At 30.9% G+C, this 26,403-nt stretch overlaps 1 protein-coding gene across 1 annotated transcript; it reads left to right on the forward strand.

The window, feature by feature from the left end:
* Window positions 1–1,868: 1,868 nt before the first annotated feature.
* LOC115889005 (CLIP domain-containing serine protease 14D-like) lies at window positions 1,869–25,782 on the forward strand. The gene is made up of 8 exons (XM_030908911.1): window positions 1,869–2,109; window positions 12,237–12,393; window positions 12,473–12,669; window positions 14,560–14,668; window positions 14,763–14,944; window positions 15,657–15,749; window positions 21,713–21,900; window positions 25,391–25,782. The coding sequence occupies exons 1-8, from the start codon at window positions 2,034–2,036 to the stop codon at window positions 25,505–25,507; spliced, it is 1,119 nt and encodes a 372-aa protein (XP_030764771.1). The 5' UTR covers window positions 1,869–2,033; the 3' UTR covers window positions 25,508–25,782.
* The last annotated feature ends 621 nt before the right edge of the window (window positions 25,783–26,403 follow it).

Below are 26,403 nucleotides of genomic sequence, written 5' to 3' on the forward strand. Positions count from 1 at the left end.
TGCAGGTTCGTTTTAAAAAAATAAGTTGGGCTCTGTATCTCACAAATTATCAGCTAATTTTAAATTTTGAAAAGTGCCTATGAAAATGTGCAATTATTTTTTTTCATTTTCTAAAAAATAACGACAGGAAAAAATAAAATTGATTTTCAAAAAAATTCACTCAAGCAACTCACAACTCAGCGATCCTTGAAATTTTTAAATCTTTTTTGCTGGCATCTTGGTGAACATCCCAAAGCGGCAACTTCAGCCCAATTTAACCATGTTCGTATCTATTACGGTTACCGAGATACTATAATGCTCGTACCCCGAATTTGTAGAACCCGTATATAGTTTTTTTTGGGATTAACTAAGTTTCAAAACAAAAAAAGGCGGGCTGCTTGGTTGACCCACGGCCACGCCAGCTTTTTGAGGTAAAAAAAATTACAGCCGTAATTTTTTTTACATTAACTTAGAAGTTTGATTTTTTTACAGCTCTAAGTGACTGTTAGACCTGATAGTCTAGAGCTGGCTACATAAAAAACCTTATCATCGTTACATGGCTAATTTTTTGTGTGAAGTATCCTTTTGTGTAGCCATTATGAAATAGTTATGTCTGCCAGCGCGATCCCGGTGCTTAAAGCGGGGGCGGCCAATCGAAAGGGTGAAATTTTGACACTAAAAATATTATAAGATACATGAGTTATAATTGCAAAAATAGCTTTTATTTATTATTAGGAAACGTGGAAAATTGTTGGCAGACATTTTTCTAGTCGCTAAAATGCCGACAGACAAGGCGAAAGAAGCATGAAATATTAAAAATTATTAAAAAATGAAATTTGAAGAATGAAAAAAATTATGGCATATTTGCATGCCGATTGGTAAAATGTCATATTTATTTATTTTAAAAGCCGTATGCAAAAGGGCAGACAAAAAGATCGTGGTTCAATCAGCTGCAGACAGTTATCAAAAGCGCGATATTACTCTAGCTCTTTATTCAGGGAACGCTGGCCGCCTCATCCATTTAAGTATAGATAAATCATATAATATACGATTATATTATAAATATATTTTTTTATTATTTCAATAACGATTTTTTTGTCTGCCCTTTTACATAAGGCTTTTTAAATTAATTAACAATAAACATGACATTCCACCAACCGACATGCATGTATGCGATGATTTTCTTTTGTCAAAATTCTATGCCTCTTTCGCGTTGTCTGCCGGCATTTCAGCCACGAGAAAAATGTCTGTCAACAATTTTACACGTTTCCTAATAATAAATAAAAGCTATTTGGCAACTATAACTCATGTATCTTATAATATTTTTAGTGTCAAAATTTCACCCTTTCGATTGGCCGCCCCCGCTATAAGACCCGGGATCGCGCTGGCAGACATGATAATTTCACAATGGCTACACAAAAGGATACCTCACACAAAAAATTAGCCATGTAATGATGATAATGTTTTTTATGTAGCCAGCTCTCGGTCTATGAGTGTATGGTTTTAATTTCATCGCGATACCTCAATGCGTTCCCGAGATAAAGGGTCTTCACAGTCAGAGAGACGGACAGACAACAAAGTTATCTTATAAGGGTTCCGTTTTTTCCTTTTAAGGTATGGACCCGAAAAAGTAGTTTGTTAAACTAAAATTGTTTTCATAAATATATGCATACTAAAATCATAGTAATTTAAGATTTTCAGTTTAACAATCTAAAAAGTTGTAATTTTATTGTATTGTATGTATCTTCTATACCTATACTTGCAAGTAACTGAATAATTCATCTGACGTAATAGGAATTACATGCTTTAAATTATATTAGCCGTAGCAAAGTGGAGGATGAACTTTTTCCAATTCATCGTCTGAAAATTGGACCCTGCATAGGTTTCAGGCTAGTGGGGACTTAGTACTAACGTTTATTGTACCTGCAAATGCGTCGTGCTACGCATTTATGATGATTTTTTAGTGGAAGGTCAAAATATATTACATTAACTATTTGTGATTTTTTATTCATTGGGCATGTATTATTATTATATTATTCCGACAACAAGCAACCATGAATCGCGAAGTGAAATATATGAACTATGCTCTGTGTTTGACCGTGTTTGTTACGGGAGTTTTATGTAATTTAGGTAAGAGTGGTTTTTTTTAATACAGATTTTTGTGCTTTTTTATATCGGGTTTTAACGAATTAGTATGGAAAAAAAGGAGTTAGTTAATTTTTAAATTTTTGTGTATTTTTTTATTTAGCCTTTCCCTAGAGATATATTTGCTTGTAATACATAAACGAAAATCACATTATAATTATAGACTTATTTCAATAACGGTTCAACTAAATATTTTATATATTGTACAGGGTGAGTCTTAAATAAATGTAAATATTTTTAGGGGTAGTATATTTCGACCCCAGTAACACGATTATGAATTTATTTAAAAAGAAATATTTTTTTAGTTTTTAGTTACATATTTTCTTCATAATATGGCAATAAAATTTACAAGAGAGAAAATCCAGCAAAAATCGAATGGTTCTCAAAATTTTAGCAGAAAATATTTTTTTTGGAAATTTTCAAAGTAAAATAACTCGGTTATTTTGGACTTATTTGAAAAACGGTAAAGAGAAAATATGTTTCTTTTATCGAGATCTACCAACCCTGAAAATATTTGCACTTATTTAAGACTTACTTTGTATTGTAAGTATGCGAAGTTTACATATTTGCAATATACATTAGTTAGACATGTAAGATACATAGAGTCCGAACAGCTAACCTACTTTCAATATTTGGTATAATTCTCTCATAGCCAAGTTAATTTATTAACAATCGGTATAGAGGCTTTTTTGTCTATACATATTTTTTTCTACATAGAGCGGATAACTTTTAAACCAATATAATTCAATAGGTACTGATTATCAAAAAAGGCAAGTAGGTCCTGGTCACAACCTGTCACTATTTTCAAATGCAGTCGACCTAATAATAATAATTGCTAATAATAATTGTCATAATAGAGTACAGGGTGGGCCAAATTCGACGCTTTTATATGGAAACACCCTGTTCTATAGGAGATAGACAAAAACTAACATCGGTGTCTGGAGCTCAATTTTTATCAAAAACATGATGGTGAAAACCGCACATCAATATCTGTTACCGTTTCGGAGTTACGGGGTGTTTTTCAAAAATGTGCATTTTTAACAAATCGCTGTAACTTTTTTGCTATGGAAAATTTTGTATTTCTATGAAAACATTTCCAAAGCACCTTTTTACGTAGAATTTAATGGTTTAAGTATAATGTTTTTTAAATTAATAATTTAAGAGTTATGAACAGAAAAATTGATTTTTTATTTGGGACACCCTCTATATTTTTAATTAACTGAATAGAATTTAAAATTACCTTTCCAAAAATATAGCACACTTAATATTTTGTTATAATCCCCTTCGAAATATAGAATTTTTAAAAATTTGCCACTTTTAACTAGTAAGCTTTGGACCCCTTATTGATGATATTGTCCCATTGCTGCCAAAAGTCACTAACTTACTTTTATAGTTATAGGTAGTAACTATTCGGTATTAAAATAAAACATAAATAGCCAGAAATTGTAGTTAATGACTTTTGCAATCGATTCTCCGCTTCAAAACATAGTTAGTGATTGAATTTGGTTGTTCAGAAAAATGTTAGTTAGTGACTTTTGGCAGCAATAGGACGATATGTCCTTAATGGAACTCGAAAACATATTTTTCCAGCAAGACGACGCACCGCCTCTGAACGCTGAAGTTATCAGCAAATTTCTGCAGCCAATTTCAAGAATAATTGAATAGCTAACCTAGATCCCAGTCGTTGGCCGTCGAGGCCGCCTGACTTAGAGCCCATGGATCTAATCCTATGGATATATTTGCGAAAGAATAAAGATTCCTTATTTTTCCGTATAATCTAGACAATAATTAGAAATACTTAGCAGTTGTGAAAGGGTATCTTTCACCCCCACTGAGTTAATGAATTCCGCGAGAAATGTTCAAAAACTGCCCCGTCTGCCCATAACAGAAGACGGTTGATAAGTCGAACACCTGTAGCAAAATCTCATGTCTTGGTTTGCTATTTATTTTTATTGTTATTAGATATAGTTTAAATGTGTTGATGTTGGTTAAATATATTTTAAATTGTTATAAAATTCTGCACTCAGCAAATATTATTTTCGTTTTAATTGATGCTCACAGCTAGAATTTTTTTGCATTACAGCCGTTGCCGTTCAAAGCCTATACAATACGTATTTAAAGCGGGCGAATTTTTATATATACTCTTTATCTCGAAGAGTAATCTAGCAAAATATCAAGTGTGTTATATTTTTGGAAAGGTAATTTTAAATTATTTTCAATAAATTAAAAATACACAGGGTGTCCCATATAAAAAATCATATTTTCTGTTGATAATTCTTAAATTATTCACTTTAAAAAAATTATACTTAAACCATTAAATTCTACGTAAAAATGTTTTCATAAAAATACAAAATTTTCCATAGCAAAAAAGTTTTGAAAAACACCCCGTAACTCCGAAACGGTAATATATATCGATATGTGGTTTTCACCATCATGTTTGTGACAAAAATTGAGCTCCAGACAGCAATATTAGTTTTTGTCGATCTCCTATAGAAAAGGGTGTTTCCATTTAAAAGCGTCGAATTTGACCCACCCTGTACATGATATTACTCTCGTTCCCTGGTAGTCCATGTTTGTGTTTGTGCAAATTAAGATGCACAAACAACATTGAACATTTCTGAAGTTTAAGTTCTTTAGACGCGCTGGGTGTAAAAATTCAAGGCTGGGACACACGAGCTAGCAAGACGACACGCGAGACAGAAAGGCCAAAAGACAGCCTACTGAATACGTAGTTAGAAATACGCATTGACGCGACGTCCATTTCTGTCATTTAATTCCTACAACAATCAAATTTTAAATGTGAAAAATCTGTCTATTTGTATCTAACCTTACAAATTATTGTCATTAACATTGTTAAAAACATGCCAAATATGTTGGTCAAAAACCTATTATAAGAGTTAAACGAAAACTGAAATATGTCGATCAATTTTCAGACAACTGGGGATTTTGGAAGTTTATGCATTAAAAATGTGTATAGACAAAAAAGTCTTTACAGTATGTCCTTGGATTGTCTTTTCAAGAGAAACAACTGGCATTTTGAGAAAAATGCATTCTTCATAACATTTTTTGCTTTTTTATTTGTGTATACGAATGTCTTATATTTGCATATAACTATAAAGGGTTATTCCAAGTCCTAAATAAAATGAAGTATACCACAAAAATGGAGCATCTTTACGATCACATGCATCGCCTTGAACTTACTGAAAGGAACCCAGAGTATACCTATGTGCATTAAGTGATATAAGTTACCTCTAAGATTATGAAAAATTGGAAGTTTAAAACTATTTAAAAAAGAGATTAAGAGAATGCCAATTGAATTAGAATCGGATTGTTTTAATGGTTATTTTGTATAAATATTATTTAGAGATTTTGAAACTTGGTTCGTTGATGTGAAAAATATAGAGGGTGATATTTAAAATGTTTAGCATAGGATCGCTTCCGATTAAACCGAATATGATATTAAACAGTTTTGTTTAATGGAAAAATGGATCTGACGAACAGTATTTTGAAATCAAGCTTCAAATTTATTTAAACAACTATGTTGATGTGGCTGTCAATAATTAACTTTTAAAAGTTCAATACCTTTTATTCATAAATTCATCTCTACAGTGGAATGGTCAATATTTCACTACATAATCAGGGTTTCGGTCAAAAGTACGAAATCAAGGTCTTTTATCGTTAAAACTAATCGCCCATTCGAAAACCAAATCAAGTGTAATGCCTCATTATACGAGTAGATAACAAATCAATTAAGAGTCCTAAGACGTAGTAATAAAAGTAATCCCAATTTGATTATGACAGTCACAAAAGCAATAATAAACGATTTTATTTTAGCCATATTATTTAATAAATATTAACCTTCGAAAGTTAACAAGCGTTACTTCCAAAAACAGTTCGTTTCCTGCCATATTATCGTCTACTCACAATATACTTTACTAATTAAGACAGCTTGTACATTTAAAAGTATAATTTCCGAGTATAATTTTCATCCTAAAACGTCAATTTGTTTCGGCTTGTTGGAGTCCGGTGTCTCCTTGAATATAAATAAAATGCAAGTTTTAAGATTCTTGTCATGCTGTTGTAGGTTTTGTTACAGTGATTTTTGTTTTATATGTTAACTAGCAGACCCGGCCACGCGTTGCTGTGGCTAAGGTCAGTGATGGGCAAGTACTCGGTATATTGATTTTTTTTTGGTAAAAGGTAAAAGTAAAAAAAAAGTTGGGTGGACCACCCTTATCACTTAGGGGTATAAAAATAGATAAGAACCTATTCTCAGACGTTGATATTCTCAGACTACTGAATATAAATTTAAAATTTCATTAAAATTGGTCAAGCCGAGGAGTACGGTAAGTAACTAAAACTGCGACACGATAATTTTATATATTATATATGTTTTATTGTTTAGGAATCGATTTTTTTTAAATAAATAATTTATTATCTAAACTCTACACAAGTATCTACTATATTTATATACATTTTAAAATTGTACATATTTATTTGTACCTTCATTTTGTACCTTCATTACAATTATTACTGTCGGTTACATTCTTCACTGCAAGTTCGAACACAACAGTCTAAACTCTCAGTGGGTATATGGTAATAAAACATTTTGTTGCCTACATACAATTTCCCTAAATAGCATGTTCACAATTTTGATTATAGTTTTTATAATTTAATTCTCTTATTTTTTTTAAGCAAGATATTGTATTTTTCTGTAGTTTTGATGAACGTTTTGTTTGTGTTTCATCAAGAGTACATCTTTTTTTCAAAGAAATAGATGATTTTATTAATTTATTTTTGATCTTTTAGGGATAAGAAATATAAGAAATTGTTACAATATAAAAGTATTGTAAATCAAAATACTGAAAATTATGAACATGTTATTTTAAAACTGATTCATCAATCTGTTGACTTTGATTAAGATATATAGGTGCGACTATTTGAAATTAATTATTGGACGTATTAATGACATCACCAATTAGATGCATCATCAGTCTACCCAAGTCTAACTCATCGTCATATTAAGTCTGACGTGTTATTCGTAGGATATGTGTGTCATATGCATGATTTATTTATTTACGATGTACATTTACCATTTTATTTTGTCCCAGTTTTAACAGGTTATAACTACTTTATTTTTGGCGATAGAACGTGCATTAAAAATAAATTTTATGATTTTTAATCAAGCTTATAATTACGTAGGTAGGTATTACCAAAAATGTCATACGTTATCAAATGTCACGGTTAGGTTAGGTTAGGTTAGGCAAAAAAAAACAAAATACGGCCTTAAACAAAAACCCTAAATAAAATACGGCGTTAAACACGGCTGGGAATGACAATCGATGATAATTTTTGGCGAGGTTGGGCTCTAGGCGTGATTACTTTTTAATTGCGCCGCCTACTGCCAGTTAGCCTAAGGAGGTTGTAATTTATTTTTAGATTTTTGTATTAAAAATGATTTTTGAATGGTGTAGTTTAAAATTCGAGAAAACATATATTTTCTTGGAAATATATTTGTTTGGTAACGTTCTATCCTTTTTTAATCTTTATATATTTAGTGTTAATTTTTGACAAATTTTATGTCAAATCTTAGTAAATGACGTGTAGAGATTGAATTTGTCAAAACTATTATCGATTGTCATTACCCAGCCATCTTTGACGCCGTTTTTTCAATCATAATGTAGAATGCAGAATGTTTAGGAGAGGGGTTAATTACCGCGACCTTACAGATCTATTGTGTGTTCCCCTTTCTTGAGTTATAAAGAGTAATAAACTCATCATACAGTTTCAGGTCTTTGACAAAAGTCAATATCTAAGACGGCTTCACAGAGGCTAGCTCTCCATCCTCGACATCAGCCGTTCAAAAGTTCATGGCATGAACGGTCGCCACACTCAGTAATAAGGTGTTCTGGTGTTTCCCCATTTTCCCCGCAGAATCTGCATTCACCGTTATTTCTCAGCTTCAGCCTACTGTGTTCTGTTAGAAACTCCGTGACAATCCAAATATTGTTTTTACTTAAATCAAGGAAAATCTTTGATTTTTCTCAGTCGTAAGTTCTGAGGAACTTTTTCGAGTGTCTGAGAACTTTAGAGGACTCCCGCTCCAGGTTCTTCAGTTCTGCTTTTAGTTGGTTTCTGCTTGGAAAGAAGAACGGTTCTGGTCCAGTTAGTGGGAGTGTTTGCTCCTTCTATGGCTAGATCATTTGCTTTTTCATTGCCTTGGTGAACTCGCACCCGTAGTAGGAGGACTTTAGTTTCTTTGCCTAATTTGATCACCCTTTCTAGAGATTCTTAAATCAACTTCGAATTGATGGTTACTGAGTTGATTCCGTTTACTGCTGCTTGACTATCGGATAAGATGGCTATTTCCTGTTTTCGATAGTTCGATAGTTTCTCTAAGATAAATTGTACGCATCGTTCGATAGCGTAGATTTCTGCCTGAAGGATGCTGGGGTAGGTGCCCATTGATCGGAGTATTTAGTTTTCGGCCCAAATACTCCTATCCTTATCCCTGCTTTGGTTTTGGAACCATCAGTATACCAGTAGTATACCACGTTATGGTTTGGTCTTTTACATGTTGAGCAAACGTTTCTCCCCTCAACAACTTTTTATTACTCAATACTACAGTCAGGTGATCATAAGGTACTATAGGGGTACTGTTAAGTTGCTAAGAGTTATTACGTTACTAGAAGTTAAAAATCCCTATGCATAATATTAGATTTAGGGGATTCCAATAATTATTTAAGAACTGAATAGTTTCTTTCAAATAAATAATTGTTTATTTATTCACTTAAAAAAACTATATAATGTAATACATTGCATTGTTAGTAAATTTACTGCACTGATAGAAAACGACCAATGAATCACAGCCATTGATGCGATTAAGATCTCAAAGGGTTTTCATACACGGCAAATAAGATAAAAATTAATTAACCATTACGTATCAAAACTAATTGCAAATACTTATTTCAGACAGAGAATTTTAAAAAACTTGCTTTGCAATATAGTCGAATACAAAAACACGGACACACTTAATCGTCTGATTGTTATTAACAATTGTTTTGTATTATTCTGATGTATTGAACCGTACTTTCTCATAATTTATATTTAAATCAATGAGCGAGTCCAGTTCATGGGAATAAAAAACGGTCAGCGCTGTCCTTGAAGATGCGTAGCCGTGTAATGAGACTTTTAATTTATTTTTATATGCATTTAGTTTTTGACCAATGATTGAATCATTTGATAAGTACATGCAATTCTGTTAACTCTATACGTGTATAATTTTGTTCCATGTTTTTCAAGTAATTTGCCTTTTTTCAAACTGTATAATTATTTGCATTGACATAATTAGGTGAGTCAAATTTACCAACTGTATTAACCTATTTATATATTTTTATAGTTTAGTAGTAGAGTAAATCCTTTAAATATTTGGTTAAAATTGAGAAGTTTCAATTGTGAATTGATGAAATTTAATTTTTTCACCAGATTGGAGATGAATAAAAAAAAATATATTTAAATTTAAAAAACTCCTAGTACGAAACTCTTCAATTATTCAATTAACCTTTACACGAACACAAATCTGTAGAGTGGTGACTACTCGGATGATTTAAATCCTCGAGTACTGATCCTCGAGGATTCCAATAATCGGATGATCATACGAGGAATCATCAGTCATAAAATAAAATATAGATACTCCATTTACTCCAAGGCCTGTATAATATATCGATAGATACACGAATCCTCTGTGCGTTTTGTTTGCTGTTTGTTGACACACTGTTACCATGTATTGCCTGAATGACCTGAATTTCAAATAAAATAAATAATTATTTTAAGCAAATTTTTAAACCGGATTGAGTTTTTTTTGCAAAACTATGGTTGACTATTAGACCTTGGTGACATATCACTCGCGGATATAACAACGTATATTAAAATATTGGTTCTTGAGGGTGAATTTTAAAGTTTGTGGAATTTATCCACAATAAGCAGATCTGCTCTTAGTACATATACAAAAAAGCCAACGTATCTTGAAAAAAGTGTGTGCTTATTGCCACTGAAAGAGAAATCTACAAAAAATTGTAAGCACCACTGACTGCATTGAATCAAAACGGAAACCAGCTTGATACTAGTTTGTTTACCAGCTTGTTTAACCAGCTTGTTTACTAGTCAAACAGATTTGCTCAACCGACCATAAATGCATAACGTTTCAGGTGTTTTATCTCTTGCCAACGTCTGAAGCTAAAAACAAAAAGATAAAAGGTAAAACTGTTTAAAATGTCTAACTACAACTACTCAAGAATACTTTAGTTTTTCGCAGAGTTTTTTTCTAAGAACCCGCTTAAAAAAAATAGACATTATTATTCAAAAAATGTTTACTACTTACCCCTTAACACCCATAATTATCTTTTTAATAATAATATAAAAATACGCTGGGTATCAAAAATATAAAAAATAATTTGTAATTGCATAAAATCTTACTGCAAATGTGTCTTACATAATATAAAAGTACACGTTAAGGTCACTCCTATAGCATGAATGAAAGCAGCTATACATTAAATAAGTGCAAATATTTTTAGGGGTAGTATATTTTGACCCCAGAAACACGATTATGAGGTTTTTTTCGCAAACATTTTTTCTGGAAAATTTGGGCTTTATTGGAATTTATTTTTGGTTTTTAGTTAAAAACCATAATTTCTTGATAATATGGCAACATAGGTAGCAGATTAAATTTACAAGAAAAAGAACTCAGGATAGATCCCGTGGTTGTCAAAATTTAAACAAAAAATTATTTTTTTTTGAAAATCTTCAATGTAAAATAACTCGGTTTTTTAGAGTTATTTGAAAAACGGTAAAGGGGCAATATGTTACTTTTATTGAAATATTGTTGCCCTAAAAATATTTGCAATTATTTAAAGACTCACCCTGCATAGACGAAACTCGACATTACACTACGTTAGAATTGTCTACACTTTGTTTTAGGATTGATTGTAAACCACAGTGGTCTACAATCAATCCTATCTAGTGATCTAGAGTGACTCTAGATCAGTATATTCCGTACTTTTTTTTGACAGGTTGTGTTGTTTAGATATAAAATTGCCTCAGCATCCACATGTTGGGGAAGTCTGCGTTAAATATGTAAATTACACAGGGTGGGGGAAGCTATTAAACGAATTGTTAAAGAATTAATTGTCCTTTTCAAAGTTAGTTAAATTGTAATTTGCATTTATAATGCATACGTGAATAAAACACCTTATAGTTAATAACTACTCTTAAAAAATATACTTAGTTAACATTTCAGCAAAAAAAATCGCTTAAAATTAAATGATTAAATTCTTCTAATATGTCACGGCACAAAATAACTATACAGTTTTGATAGCGCATTATCCCCTTGACAGAGAAAATATCATAAAACTGAAAATCATCTATAATTAAGTCATCAAAAATAACAGGAAATTCAATAAACAACTATATTTCTATTGAAGCACATCAGGATATTGTATTTAATTATTATGCAACGTAATTGATAATTATTGAAACATTGAAACAAGTAACTATTTTCATCCATTCAAATCAGAAATGCAAGTACTATTAATTTATGCAAGTAACCTTGACACTGACAGGGATCATGAAGGTGATAAAATATAGAAAAAATGTGTTGTTTATGGATGTTCTTGAACATCTTCTTAAGGATTAAATGTATAAGTAATGAGTTCTGTGAAAATGTCGTTTTTCAGTGTTTATGACGCACCTTAAAATATCTAAACAAAATAATATGATAAATAGTTATATGGTAAAGAATACTTGATAGAGAAAAAACAAGAAAAGTCATATTTTTTTAAAGCAAAAAAAATATTTAAAAAAAATCCAATCTACACTGAGATGCAAAAATTGTAACGGATTTATTTTCCTTTGATTTAAAATCAAACTTTCATTAAAAAGGAACATCAAAATGCAAAAAAGCTTAATAAAATTAAAAGAAACATCTTTTTTTAATGTTATTTTATAGAAAATTATTTGTAATATATCCACTTTTAATATCACCAGTGTTTAATATCGTCAGTCATTAGGATTTAATCTACAGGCAAATTTTTACTTTAATTACCGGTTTGTTTCAGATAGTACAAATAATATTAAGGAGTCAGATTCATTACACACCGTTGTCACACATCGACTGAGAAGAGCTATATGTCCTATCAATAGTGAATGTGTACCTTTAGGTTCATGCCCACTTCTTTCTAATCTCTTAAGTAACGACTGTGTGAGATCAGACAAGTAAGTAATCAAAAATAAAGAAATCTACTTACTAATCAACAAGCATCATCAAATTTATTAGCTAAATATGGTGTTTCAGACTAGGTGAACTTAGTTGTGGCTTTCAAGGTTCCGGATTGGTATGTTGTCCGAGCGTGGAGAGCCACGGGGAGCAGGACAAAATAAGTACACCTGGGAAATATGTAGATGGAGTGAAATGTGGCCAATCACAGGTCGAGGGTGAAGATTATGATGGGATTGGGGCGTACCCGTGGGTAGCACGTATCGGATTTCGAAGTAAGGATTTCGAAAAAATCACAAAATTCGTGTCAAGGATATATACCTAAATACTGCATTAAACGGTTTGAGTCTGAAAGGCCTGAAATTCTGTAAAAAAATTGTAATAGTCGTGATATATTATGGTAAACTTACAGCAGAACCACAGTAGACAATTTTTATACAGTTTTAGTTTGTATAGAATGTAGCCCAAAGCATCTTCATTTTCGGATTTCTTCTTTATACAATGTCTTTGTAAGTTCTTGGGAGGGAATTTTATATTATATTGATTTTGAGGACTAATAATTTTGCCTGTATTTCCCAATTTCTTACTTACTTTCAACTTAATATTATGACTTGACACCAATCTCTATTTTTTTAATAATTATTGCTTAATTCCCATTCTTAAATTATACGTATATTATTTGATTTAAAATATACACAGGGTGCTACAAATTCGAGGTATGAGCATGGCTATCTCGGTAACCGTAATAGATACGAACATGGTTAAATTAGGGCAAAGTTGCGCTTTTGGATGTTCACCAAATAGCTGATCGTTTGTGGGATACAGACGTCGATTTTTTTTAAATACGGACCTACATTTTTTATTTCAGGTTTTGAAAGAACTCGGTCTCCTAAGTACAATGATATGCCACACTTTATACTTTTTATTTGTTTCGGACATTTGAACGCAATTTATTTAAACTAATTTCAAGTCCGGCTCTGTTTTTTTTTAATATTTAATCTATTCACCGTTGTAATATTGACAAAACTTCAAACTTAACAGTGGCGTGGGGTAAAATATTGAATACGGAAAATCAAATGCAATAAAAAATAACAATATAAATAACAATAATAGAAGGAAGGTGGAAAGAAAGGAAGATGGATTGGAAACTGTTGAGGGTAGAGCAGTATAAAGGCCAGCGAGGTTCCTGGACCTGTCGCCAAGAGGAGGGGAAGGGCATTACTTGACGTCATTTGTAAAAGTGGAATCAAAATATATTTTTCAACATTTACAAAAAGCACAAAATGCATTCGGAAGTATAAGAAGAAGGTATGTTCAAAGAGTTATAAATAAAATTGAACAAATAATAAATTTGTGCAAAAGGAAGGCTGGTAACCCTTTCGAACATGTAGAGCATTAGAAAGTAGTTAGTAGAAGTTGATTTATTTATAATAACTGCGATTAATATTATGCAGATTATTAGATCGTACACTGATATTTCAAATTCAAAATGAAAAAAGTTAAAAGTAATATATTTTAGTTGCTGACCTGGATATTATTTATTTGAATCTTTTAATTAGCTCGATTTTCCTTATTCAATTTTAATTAGCGTTGGTCAGTATTGTTGTGATGAATATAATTAGATTAAATCATTTTAAAAACCAGAGACGCACTTGAAATTATTTTAAATAATAATTAAATAGTTTTGATGTTGTTAAGGTACCCAAAATAAAGAAAGTATAAAGTGTGGCATATAATTTTACTCAGAAAACCGAGTTCTTTCAAAACCTGAAATAAAAAATGCAGGTCCGTATTTAAGAAAATTAAGCCGGCCTCTGTGTCACACAAATTATCAGCTAAAGAATTTTTTTAGAAATTTAAAAAAAAGCATTTGAAAATCTAAAAACACTATCAGATAGCCCTAATAAAATTGCAATTAGAATATCCAATTAGTTTTTTGATTTTCTAAAAAGTAAGGACAGAAAAAAATAAACTAATTCATTTTCAAAAAAATCAACAATCCTTGAAATCTCCTTTATCTTTGTGAACATCCCAAGGCGCAACATTGCTCCAATTTAACTATCTTCGTATCTATTACGGTTTCCTGTATAGTATATATGTAGGTTTTCCTGTATAGTATATATTTTCATTAAACTAATTCTTTGTTTTTTCTTGTTTTCATTTAGATGTTTTAACAGGAGAAATAAAATATCCTTGCACAGGATCAATAATAAGTAACAAAGTGATTCTAACTGCAGCCCACTGTGCTCTAGCCAAAGCAGAAAATTATAAATTGTGAGTGTAAATCTATAATCTGTTATGTTCTTAGATATTTCTGAGATTTTCATGTAATCAGAATAATTTTTATTTTGTTTGTGTTTTATTTTAGATATTCAGTCAGAGTTGGTGAATGGCAAACTAACACCGACATTGACTGTGGAGAAGAATTTTGTGGTCTTCCTGTTCAAGATATTCCAATAGGACATGTAATTGTTCATCCAGGATACCAAAAGCAGACATACAGACACAATATAGCCTTAATGGTCTTGAAAAATAAAATAAAATACGGAGGTAAGTAATAAATTAGATTTTTTACAACACAACAAAGTAAGCTGTGCGTGTCTAAGGAAAGAAAAATTTCTAACACAGGCCAAATAATGGTCCACCTGGTACACACCTATGGCTACCATAAACAATGTCTCAACAGCTTAAATATTTAATATAGGTTTAGTAATATTTAATATAGGTTAGTATAATATTTCTGTATAATTATGTTTCGTTCTTCTTGTTTCAACCAAAAGTGCATAATTTTCATTACGATGTTCAGTCATGGAGATCGCCAACGCCTGAAGACAGGTACGGCACCGCAAGAAGAAGATGTTTCGTTCTTCTTGTTTCAACCAAAAGTACATAATTTTCATTATTATTAAAATATTAAATTTATGTTTTATAAGTGGATACATAATTCTTACAATCTAATATTCCCAGAAGCCCACTCAACTTTGAAGCGAAAAAATTTTGAATTTAATATTATTTTTTAATTATATTAATTATTAAAATTATTATTTTTAATTAATATTCTGTTAAAAGTTATAAAAAATATGAAGAAATAAAGAATGAAAAATGTAAGAAAATAGCAGTGCGTTTTACATTTTGTTGAATATTTTTAACTCTAAATTATGATGAATTAATGTAACCAACCTTTGTATGAAAAATAACAATATACACGTGGTAGATTCTTGCTATTATATACGTTACATCCGTTTTATTTTGTTATTTTTAGTGACAGCCCAGCCTATCTGTCTGCCGGAATCCTGGTCAGTCACAAGCAACAATGGCGTTCTAGTAGGCTGGGGAAAAACAGCTGGACAAACTGGTAAGTAGAATATTAATTTTGCAACATCCCGTGATTATAGATTTTATTAATACCAAATTACTTACTCAAGGAAGTCAATAGGAAATCAACATGAGTATATTTGTGTAGTATAAAGCCACTAAATAGTGCTGTTCGGATTCGACATTAAACTACAGATAACACAGATAACACAGATATGTTATCTGTGATTAAACAGTGTATTTGTGAAAAGCTGATCCCATGAAAAACATAAATTGTAAAAAACGCCTCGCGTAACACAGTTTTAAAAACTTGCAAATAAGTTTTGAGCTTTAACGTCAAATTAAGCTATTTTAATTAGTGCCTATAGAATCACATATTTAACCACTTTGTTGTCAATTGGTATATTATCAGTTATCCAGTGCCGGATTTACCTTATGTACCGCCGGGTGCTAATTTTAAACAACGCCTCGGTTAGTCATGTAAAATTGTAAAATAGAGACGTAAATTTTTTTTTCAGATGCCACGCCCTAATCGTCATAATTTTGCATTATTACCATACACACCATAAGCATACGAAAAAAAAAGATTAAACAAAAAAGTTAAAACCTTAAATTTATTAAAAGTGTAGCCAAATTCCAAGGTGCCTAATATCTCTAGATAAGACTAGGCTTTGGTGCGAACCTCCGGCTTCTCAAAATTATTAATATAAATAGTCTCAAGTGAATCTTGAATTTCTTTATAACAAAACCTAAATGTTTTAACGGATTCAAATCTAGAGGACCATCTCGTGATATTTACACGTTTTAATGTATAGGTCTTTTTTCCAGATACATTTTCAAGCGATTTATTTAAAATTTGCCAACGACGTGTTGATAATGAGTAAAAATAGGTACATATATATATATATATATATATATATATATATATATATATATATAGAGAAAGATATATAGTTGTTATATATATAGCAGCATATATATATATATATGCTATATATATATATATATATATATATATATATATATATATATATATATATATATATATATATATATATATATATATATATATATATATATATATATATATATATATATATATATATATATATATATATATATATATATATATATATATATATATATATATATATATATATATATATATAAGTATATATATATATATATATATATATATATATATATATATATATATATATATATCTTCAATTAACATAAAAAAAACTTGGTTCCAGGCAACACTCGGCAGCATTTTTGACTACTAAATTTAGCGAATACGCTGCACAAGGAACATAGCGAACAAGAGCTAAATTGTTTCTTGATTTAATTTTTGCCTGTAAGTCGTTGTAAGCGCCAGACATATTACTGGCATTGTCATATATGATTGACCCCTGCAGTCATTTAAACTTAGACCCAATTTAGCTATTGTTTCCAAGGTAACAGTTTCGATATCTGTGCTCTTGTGTCCAACATTTTCCAAAAATTTGATAAAACGTTCCAAAGGCATACCTTTATCAGAGCAGTACCTTATAATAAAAATGAATTGATCAGTATGCATAATGTCTGGTGTAGAATCAACACTAATTGAAAAATATTTTGACTACTGATTTTGGGCGCCGGCGCCGGCGCCGTTTTTGAAGGTGCTGAGTAATTGTTTTTTGTTGGCGGGCGAGCAAGCCCTCAAAGACACTTTTTTTTAATAATTCTAGTTAGTGCATAGTTTTGCCAATTAAAAAAACTACCTGTATGTTTTAATCTTGCACTTTTTCAAGATTGAAATAAATATGTTTAAAGTATAGGTACAATATAGGAACCAAAATTTCAGTCTGCTTTGCTAACGCACTGTCAAAGAGGCGAAATATTTTTTTTATTTTTTTTAACACCGCCTTTTACCCCCTCTCAAAATTTGCCGCCGGGTGCTATTAGTACCACTAGCACCCCCCTAAATCCGGCCCTGCAATTATCCATCAACATTTAGTGATTCTGTTATTTATTAGTGATCGTATCAATATCGACATCGTTATCTGTATATACTCAGATGCAAAAAAACGCAACAGAATTTCTTTTATCAAATTTAAAATGTTATATTTGTTATTTTTAGTGCAATTTTTATGATTTTTTTGCAAACTGTATAAATAAATAAGGAAAATCTAGGAACTAGTTGGTTGCAGTCGGAAGGGTTTGAATTAATACACATTGTTAATTATTGTGAAACTTTCGGAATTTCATTCCTTCCTCTGGACATCAACGTGGTACAAGAGACCTTCATAAAAAACTACATTAAAGAAATTGGCTTGAGGGATGCATTGAAAACTCCACCGTAAAGCATCGCTGACCAGAGTGACCAGTCCTAACGACGGTCCTTTGTCGGTTGCTTTGCGCCTTCACGCCTTAGATTGAGACGCAATTGAATTTTTACTCGAACATCTCTCAATTATTCTAATTAAGTATATATAAGTTTTAAATAATAATCAGGTGGCTTAATCGCCCCAAGAGAGCCCCCTTTTTGTGGCTGACTAGTCAGCGATGATTTACGGTGGAGTATTCAATGCATCCCTCAAGCCAATTTTTTTAATGTACCACCAACCTTTCCAAACCCTTCCGACTGCAACCCCACTAGTTCCTAGATTTTCTTTCTCACTAGTCAGTCGATACTACTGTCTGCTAAATAAATAAGTATATCAACTTTATTTCGTTAACTTAGTTTGTTATAAACTTTTTTATATTGGCTTTATTACTCAGGATTTATCGAATGGTTGTTTTTACGCATAACTTTAAATCACCGTGTGTAATAATTTCGCGAGCAAGTTTTCCTAAAGTATTATTTTTCTGTTAGAATCATGTCTCTTGAGAATTTTGATTGTTTGTCTCATGTCAACAAATGCCTTGGTTAATTTTCAATAGCTAAATGAACTTGCCACAAACAATTTGCAATTTTTTCAATTATCATTACTTTCTGATGTTATTTTTCAATATGACGATGTGGCTTTGGTGACTATTGTCGTAATGTTGTATTACGCTGCATTGGATACTCTGCTACACTAACTATACTAAATATAAAAAACCATTAAATAGTAACGATTCAGTCCTGGTTTTAATAAACATTAATAACGATAACAGAACTAACGTTATTAAAATAAACATCTATAACAATCAACTATACAAATATGAAAAAAAAACTTATAAAAAATACTGTAATATTTTGTATTGCCTCCCTTGGCTGCTACAACTGCCTGTAGACGTCTGGTCATACTGCCAGAAAAAAAAAACTAAGTTACGAATTAAAGTTGATATATTTTTTATATACATTTCGCTAAAAATATTATGAAAATTGGGCTAAAAATATAAAGAATATAACATTTTAAATTAGACGAAAATTTTCTCTGTTGCCTTTTTTTCCAACTCAGTGTATATAATAATTTTAATGATAATTACTTGGTAATTGCACGATAAAGCAGCTGACTGAAAATGTGACGTCAAATACTCATTTGATATGTTTCAACTAGGGCTGTGCCGATACCGATACTCAGTATCGGGTATTGGCCGATATTGACTATATTCTGATACTCGCCGATACCCAGTACTTCAGTTACCAAAGTATATGTCAGATACTTTTTTGTGAAGAACTTCACTAACATCAGAAAATGTCCGGAGATTAATATTTTTAAAGAAAAATTTTTATCTCTTAGGTTGAGATAAACCTTTTTTGAAGTTGTTAGCTGTTATAGCTAAATCTTATGTAACGAGTTTTGATTTTTAATAAAAGTTAAGTAAAAAAAACCTTTTATCTGAATTTCAGATACAGTATCGGCACAAATAGGTAATTTGTGGTATCGGTATCGGATTTTAGGTATTAGTTACGTTGATATTAGCATATTTAGAAAAAAAAAATATAAAGTTTTGATATGTTGAGGTTATACGTACTAAAAGGAGACTTTTTAAAATCAAAAGAGTTCCTAACTGTAAAGTGTGAGCTTCACCCCCCAAAACCACCCCCATTACGCACTGCGGTGGTTTTTCTCGTTTTTCTCGAAAACCATTAGTCGCACAGAAAATTTTATTATTATTAAAAAATATTCCTTATAAAATTGTCTACAAAAAAAGCTCTATTCATTATTTAGATTTATCCAATGTATTTCGAGTAATAACCGTTTGAAAAATAGAGTACGAAAAAATACAGGTCGCCTTTCAAATTATAGTCTCCCAAGGTATTTTAACGTGTTAAATACACGCAACAGATATAATACTGTATAATATAAACAAAAATATTGCCTATTCCACTAAACTAACATTCATACTTTTATCTACATATTGTCATCGTCTATAGTTTCTAGAATGTGCTCAGTATTCGAGCAACTTTGCCCACGACAGGTTCCGCACATAGCTGTACATTTCATGCCGGCTTTAATGCAACTGCATCTTTTTACACAATCTTGTTTGCTGATGTTCAAATAGCTGAGAAAAATTAACAAGTTTTAGTCGTTGGACAAGATGTCGATCTTGTTGTTTTATTAGCAGCACTTTCCCTCGATGAAAAAGACATTCTTTTTCTGAAAGAAGCCATAGGTGATGTGAAACAACGAATGTATAGTTCGAGAGACTTGCAATCATTCAGTATTATACGTAATTTAAATTTCTTTATTTATTCACGCTATTAGCGGGTGTGATACAACATCAGGATTTTTTGGAAAAGGAAAACAACAAAACGTACAAATATTTAATAAAGAAAAAGACCTTGATAGTATCGTCGATATTTTTAACAACGCAAAGTCAACACCTGAAGAAATTGAAAAAGCTGGAGAAACGTTTATACTGAAACTATACAAACTTAATAAAGTCACCTGGAGTAACCAAAGATACACTTGTTAAAACTAAGATACGCTTGTTAACTAACTTATTGAAAGTTAGTTGGTCAAGCAAACAGCACGGTACTTTTATCAAAATGACCTCCCACATCTACTGCAGCTAGGCAACATTCCCGGAGAACATATCTTCAAGTACAAATATGGCAAGAACAACCTATAAAACCCGACCAGTGGGGCTGGAAGAAAATCAACAACACCCTGTCACATTTATATACAACAGAATCGCCCGCTCCGGCATCAATTATGTCATTAATACCGTGCAACTGCAAACAAGATTGTGTAAAAAGATGCAGTTGCATTAATGCCGGCATGAAATGTACAATTATGTGCGGAACCTGTCGTGGGCAAAGTTGTTCGAATACTGAGCACATTCTAGAAACTATAGGCGATGACAATATATAGATGAAAGTATGAATGTTAGTTTAGTGGAATAGGCAATGTTTTTGTTTATATTATACAGTATTATATCTGTTGCGTGTATATTTAGCACGTTAAAATACATTGGGAGACTATAATTTGAAAGGCGACCTGTATTTTTTTTTGTATTCCATTTTTCAAAAGGTTATTGCTCGAAATGCATTGGATAAATATAAATAATGAATAAGACCTTTTTTGTAGCAAATTTTATAAAAAATATATTTTGTAAGTATAGAATTTTTTGTGGGACCAACGGATTCTGAGAAAAAAGCGAAAAACCATCGAAGGGCGTATCGGGGTTGGTTTTTTGGGGTGAAGCTCACACTTTAGAGTTAAGAACTCTTTTGATTTTGAAAAGAGTCCTTTTGGTGCGTCTAATCTTAATATATCAAAACTTTATAAATTTTTTTTTCTATTCGGCTATTTTAGGTCTAATATAAATATACTATATCGAAAGTATCGGTACCGGTATCTGAAAGGTAGTATCGGCACAGCCCTAGTTTTAACATTATTAAATTTTCAAATTCAGTTTAAAATCTTGAAAATGAATTTCACATCTTATATCTGTATTATAACAACGATTTTTGATTTTTGAACTTGATTGTAATAAAAGGTGAATGATGGTTCTTAAAATGTATTATGATTATTTATATTTTTTTAACTTTTACATTAATTTATTAATTCAACTTTCTGCTTGTAGAAAGTCCATACCGCCAACAAACCTTATTCCTTCCAATTGTGAGTCTGAGACAATGTGAGAAAATTTATGGTAAAACATTACCGGTATCTGAAGAGCAGGTGTGTGCAGGCGGTGATCGAGGTCAAGATGCTTGTAGTGGATTTGGGGGTGCACCACTTCTTGTTAAACATAGCTCAACATATTATCAGGTAAAATATCTATAGCAAATAAGTACTAACAATATTATTCAGTGTTGGAAAATATGTGCATAACTTTTTGGAAGCCAATAGGACAAAATCTACAAAAACTAAGCTAGGGTAAGAACCTTAATTCGGGTTTTCAAGTTTTCCCCATAGAAGTTTTTATGTTCTTTTAGTGTCGTTTTTCCAAACTTATCACATGTATATAACTGACACAGGAAAATACAGAAATAACTTTGAAAGAATGCTTTCAAAAAACTTTTCTATATTTGTTTGAACAACTAGCACTGTTTTTAAATAAATAAATATAAATAAATATATAAATGCCTTTATTGTCAAAAAATTTTACTATTTGTAGACAAAGGTAAAGTAAACAAACAAGGTACATAAACAAACAAATAAAAGATAATACAAAACATTATACAAATAATATTGTCAGTTTTGTTTAAAATAAACATTTATAAATGTTTACAATGTCAAAGAATAAAAAAAAAATAAAAATAATATTCAAAAATATTTAGTTAGTTTATAGTAAATATCAATGACCTCTAAATAAATTTATTTCTGTGTCATTGGTAAATATAGCAATAGCAAACATTAGACCAGTGTTTACAAGATCCAATTTGATTATCAAAATATAATTCATTTACGGCGTAGAAAGCCTTGTCTAGTAAATAAGAGTTCAATGCTTTGCGAAATGAAGAAAATGATGTTATGGATTTGATTTCAAATGGCAGGTGATTGTACATTTTTATGAGTTGTATAATATTGAACTTTTAACTAACTCTGAGCGTGGGGTAGGTAGATAAAGATCTTGCTCCGCGTTCCTGAGTGGATAAGTGTGAGATGGCATTTCTTGAGAAGCTGAATCATGCTTTCGTATTAGGCAAACGGATTCAAATATAAATAAGGAAGGATATATTTTTGATTTTTTAACAAACTCATTGCCAGGACAATGAGTTCTGCTGTTTAGTCCCAGTGAATATCGAACAGCTCTCTTCTGGAGCTTGAAAATGCGGTCAAATTGAGCCGCACAACACGTACCCCAGAATGGAAGGGCATACCTGAGGTGCGACTCAAAAAGTGCATAATAAACAGTTCTAGCCACTGACAAGTAAAGCTTCTTAGAAACAGATCTTAATGCAAAACAGGTAGAGCTCAATTTTTTCGACAAAGCTTCGATATGCATGTCCCATTTCAGAGAATTGTCTACAACAAGCCCTAAGAATTTTACAGATTTTACGACGTCAATGGTGGTGTAGTTAAATTAAGATTCTGCCCAAAAAATATACCAGGATTATGTTTTTGATTTGACTATACGTAGTAGAGATGAACAGGAAATTGCAAACTACGATTCAATCGCAATCGCAACCTGGGATTGACTCATAGGAAACTGCGATTGCGATTTCTTCTATTTGTGAGTTTCAATTTAGGCAACCAGTATTACTATAGCTGCGATATGCGACTTTGTGGCGATTTGCGATCTTGTTGAGATTTTGATGCGATTGTGAATTTGTAAACTGCGAGTTTGAATTTTTAAGAGTTGCGATTTGCGATATTGTTGCTAATGTAATTTTGTGGTCTATTGAAGCATTTTTTAGTAAACCATGATTGAATTTTCTCTCTAATATTATTTATTTATAGAGAAGGTATTATTTTCTAGGGCCACGATCAATAAAATACCGGGTGTTCCTCAATAGTGGTTCACCCTTATAACTTTTTTTTATTTTTTTTTCTGATAAAAGAAAACGAGATTTGGTATGTTAGTATATGATAGTATATGACATAAATTAGGATTGATTGACGTATTCAATTGTTTTAGTTACTTCCTGTTTCACCGGAAATGACTACAACTTTTGATTTTTAAATAACACCCTCCATATTTTCTTACTTCATTCGATAGAAAATGACACTCTGAATATACCTATTGGCATATGATATGGCAACTTTTGACATTTTCACTTAAAAATTGTATTTTAAATTTCAATCTAGAATGTCATGGCTGTGTTAAAAATACTAATTTTTAATCAAGATGCCTGGGAAAAATAGATTCGATCGCCTATTGTTTTTCGCGTCTTGTCCTGGCTAGTTAAAAGATGCCCAAAATGGTATTTTTAATCATATCTCAAATTTTTAAAATGGAGCGAAGGTGGCTCATTGACATATTTAGAAATAGAATTTTTTACGAATAATTTGGTTTTGTAAATATTAAAATTGCAATCGCAGGTTACAGTTGCTGTGATTTAAAAGTCGCTATCGCAGTTTCAATTGCGGTTGAATCGCAGTTTTGCTTATCTCTAATACGTAGAGAGTAGAAGAAAAGAGAGTCATCTAAGTGACTTTGTTTGAAAAACTTGTCACCTAAAATGGGATAATCGATGCTCAAAAATGGCCAGCGTAGCGCTTTAAGCAAGTGTTCGAACTGGCTTTAGCGGTTATAAACCAAGGAAAGTTCAAATCAGAGTGGTATCACGCGCCGGCCGCCTTCACAAATTCGATATGTATCTATCTTTTTTAATTATTTGCTGCTTTAACTTGGCGCTTTCTTTCAAATATAGACTTCTGCTATAACAGCTCCATCTTAATATACCCTCTTTGATTTTTCCACCATTTCTATACGCTAAGATAATTCTCGTTATCTCTATACTTCACAGATTTGACAAAGGAAAAAGCTACCTATTCTTCTCTACTGTTTTTCTTAATCTCATAGCAGCACCCTACAACTGATGGGATCAAATGAAATATAAGTTTAGGCGGGGAGAGTATTATTTCCATCTAAATTTATTTTATTTATCTATGATTTGCTTTTATAAACAGTTTTTGTTATGTTAAAAGTTGGGCACACAAAGTGTATCTACCTACACTAGTGAATACCGGTCTGGTAATCGAAACTGCGTGGTTTAGATTTTAATATGTAAGTCAGTGATGTTGACTGCTTGATGGAAAATCAAATGTACCTATTAAAAATGTTGCATCTTGAAAAATGTTGCATCTTGGGTTGGACTTTTATTTTTCACAATTAGTTACTTATTTTACTACAGCTATAACAGATTATACTTACCTTATATTATATATTATCTTCATTTCAGTAGTATACGTGAAAATAGTTTATTTTTTTCTACACACATTTTCTTACAAACTTAAAAATCGGCAACACTGTATGCTGCTTTTTATTTTATCTTTCTGTCTGATAATCGGTCATTTATGTTTATCTCTGTCGTATGTATTAAAATACAGACCATGCAGATGAAGTGACCAGAGGTGTATAGTACTGTCAAAGTTTATAGAATACTAGTACTATAATGAGCAAACCTACAGACTTGGATGCTTGGATGTATTGGTGATTTTGACCACTAAAATTTTATTTAAAATCTTTTTAAATTTTTTTTTATGTGATAAATTTATAATGGTTGAAAACTGCAACAAAATTTAAATTACTTCCAAGAAAATTCTGCCATTGGGGATCTCAATTTTATTATTTATTTTTTGTTATTTTTAGGTTGGCATCCTTTCCTTTGGTTCAGACCAATGTGGAGCAGCAGGTGTTCCCAGCGTCTATACTAACATCAAAAAATATATTACTTGGATCAGAGAAAACTCTCCGCAAATTATATAATTTTTAGTATATTTTCTACTTAGTCAACTTTGTAAATTTTATTTCTAAATTTAATTTTACACCTAATTGTGTTTTATATTTTTATATGATTTATTTATACGAGATCCAAAAAAATCACATCTATAGATACTACATATTTTCTGTGATTTATAAAATATAGTATTATTGGTATTATATAAATTAAGTTTTTATTAATTTGTAATTTTTTTTTGTTCACAAAATTTGTTCTGCAAATTCTAAGACTACAGTAAATAATAAAATAAAACTACAGCATATTTTAGTTAATAATTTATTTTTATTCGTGAACCTATTAATGAATAAATTTGATCTTTGTAAAATTTAACAAAGTAATCTAACAAAATTTATTATTTGAAGATGTCGTGTATAACATTAGGAGAACGCTACTTAATGTTTTTAACTTTTAACTATATCCTAAAATGAAGGAAATAAAGTGTACCCAAGATTAGTTGCTACAAGAAAGTCTAGTGAGTTAAACTTCAGTGTCCTTGAATGTAGAAAAATATGCACATATAAGATAAACCAAGTATTAATAAATAATTTATCAAAGGCAGTATCGACATGTTCCTAAAAATATATCGTCAATATTCCGATTGTTAAGTAATCAAACTTTCTACTTATTACTTAAGTAGTATTTGACTAGTATATCCCAGGTATGAACAACATGGAATGACTTAGAAGAGCTAATATAGTATTTTTCGCATTCGTCTTTTTGAATAAATAACATATTATTTTATATGTTACAGTGGATAGTTTTTTATAGGTTTTAGATGATGTTAATGTTACACTGAAGTTAACTACATAACTGGTATTTGTTCAAAGGGGTACAGCTTTTACAGGCTACAAACTTGAAATACAAAATATGTGAAAGTTTACTA

The sequence above is a fragment of the Sitophilus oryzae genome, unplaced genomic scaffold (genome assembly GCF_002938485.1).
Source record: "Sitophilus oryzae breed Bouriz unplaced genomic scaffold, Soryzae_2.0 scaffold_810_pilon_pilon, whole genome shotgun sequence".
NCBI lineage: Eukaryota > Metazoa > Arthropoda > Insecta > Coleoptera > Curculionidae > Sitophilus > Sitophilus oryzae.

Excerpts from the sequence above, each read along its gene's own strand:
- LOC115889005 (XM_030908911.1), top strand. The coding sequence starts at position 2,034 with ATGAATCGCGAAGTGAAATATATGAACTATGCTCTGTGTTTGACCGTG. Across the intron at positions 12,670-14,559 it reads AGCACGTATCGGATTTCGAA|ATGTTTTAACAGGAGAAATA; the intron begins GTAAGGATTTCG and ends GTTTTCATTTAG. Across the intron at positions 15,750-21,712 it reads AAAAACAGCTGGACAAACTG|AAAGTCCATACCGCCAACAA; the intron begins GTAAGTAGAATA and ends TTCTGCTTGTAG.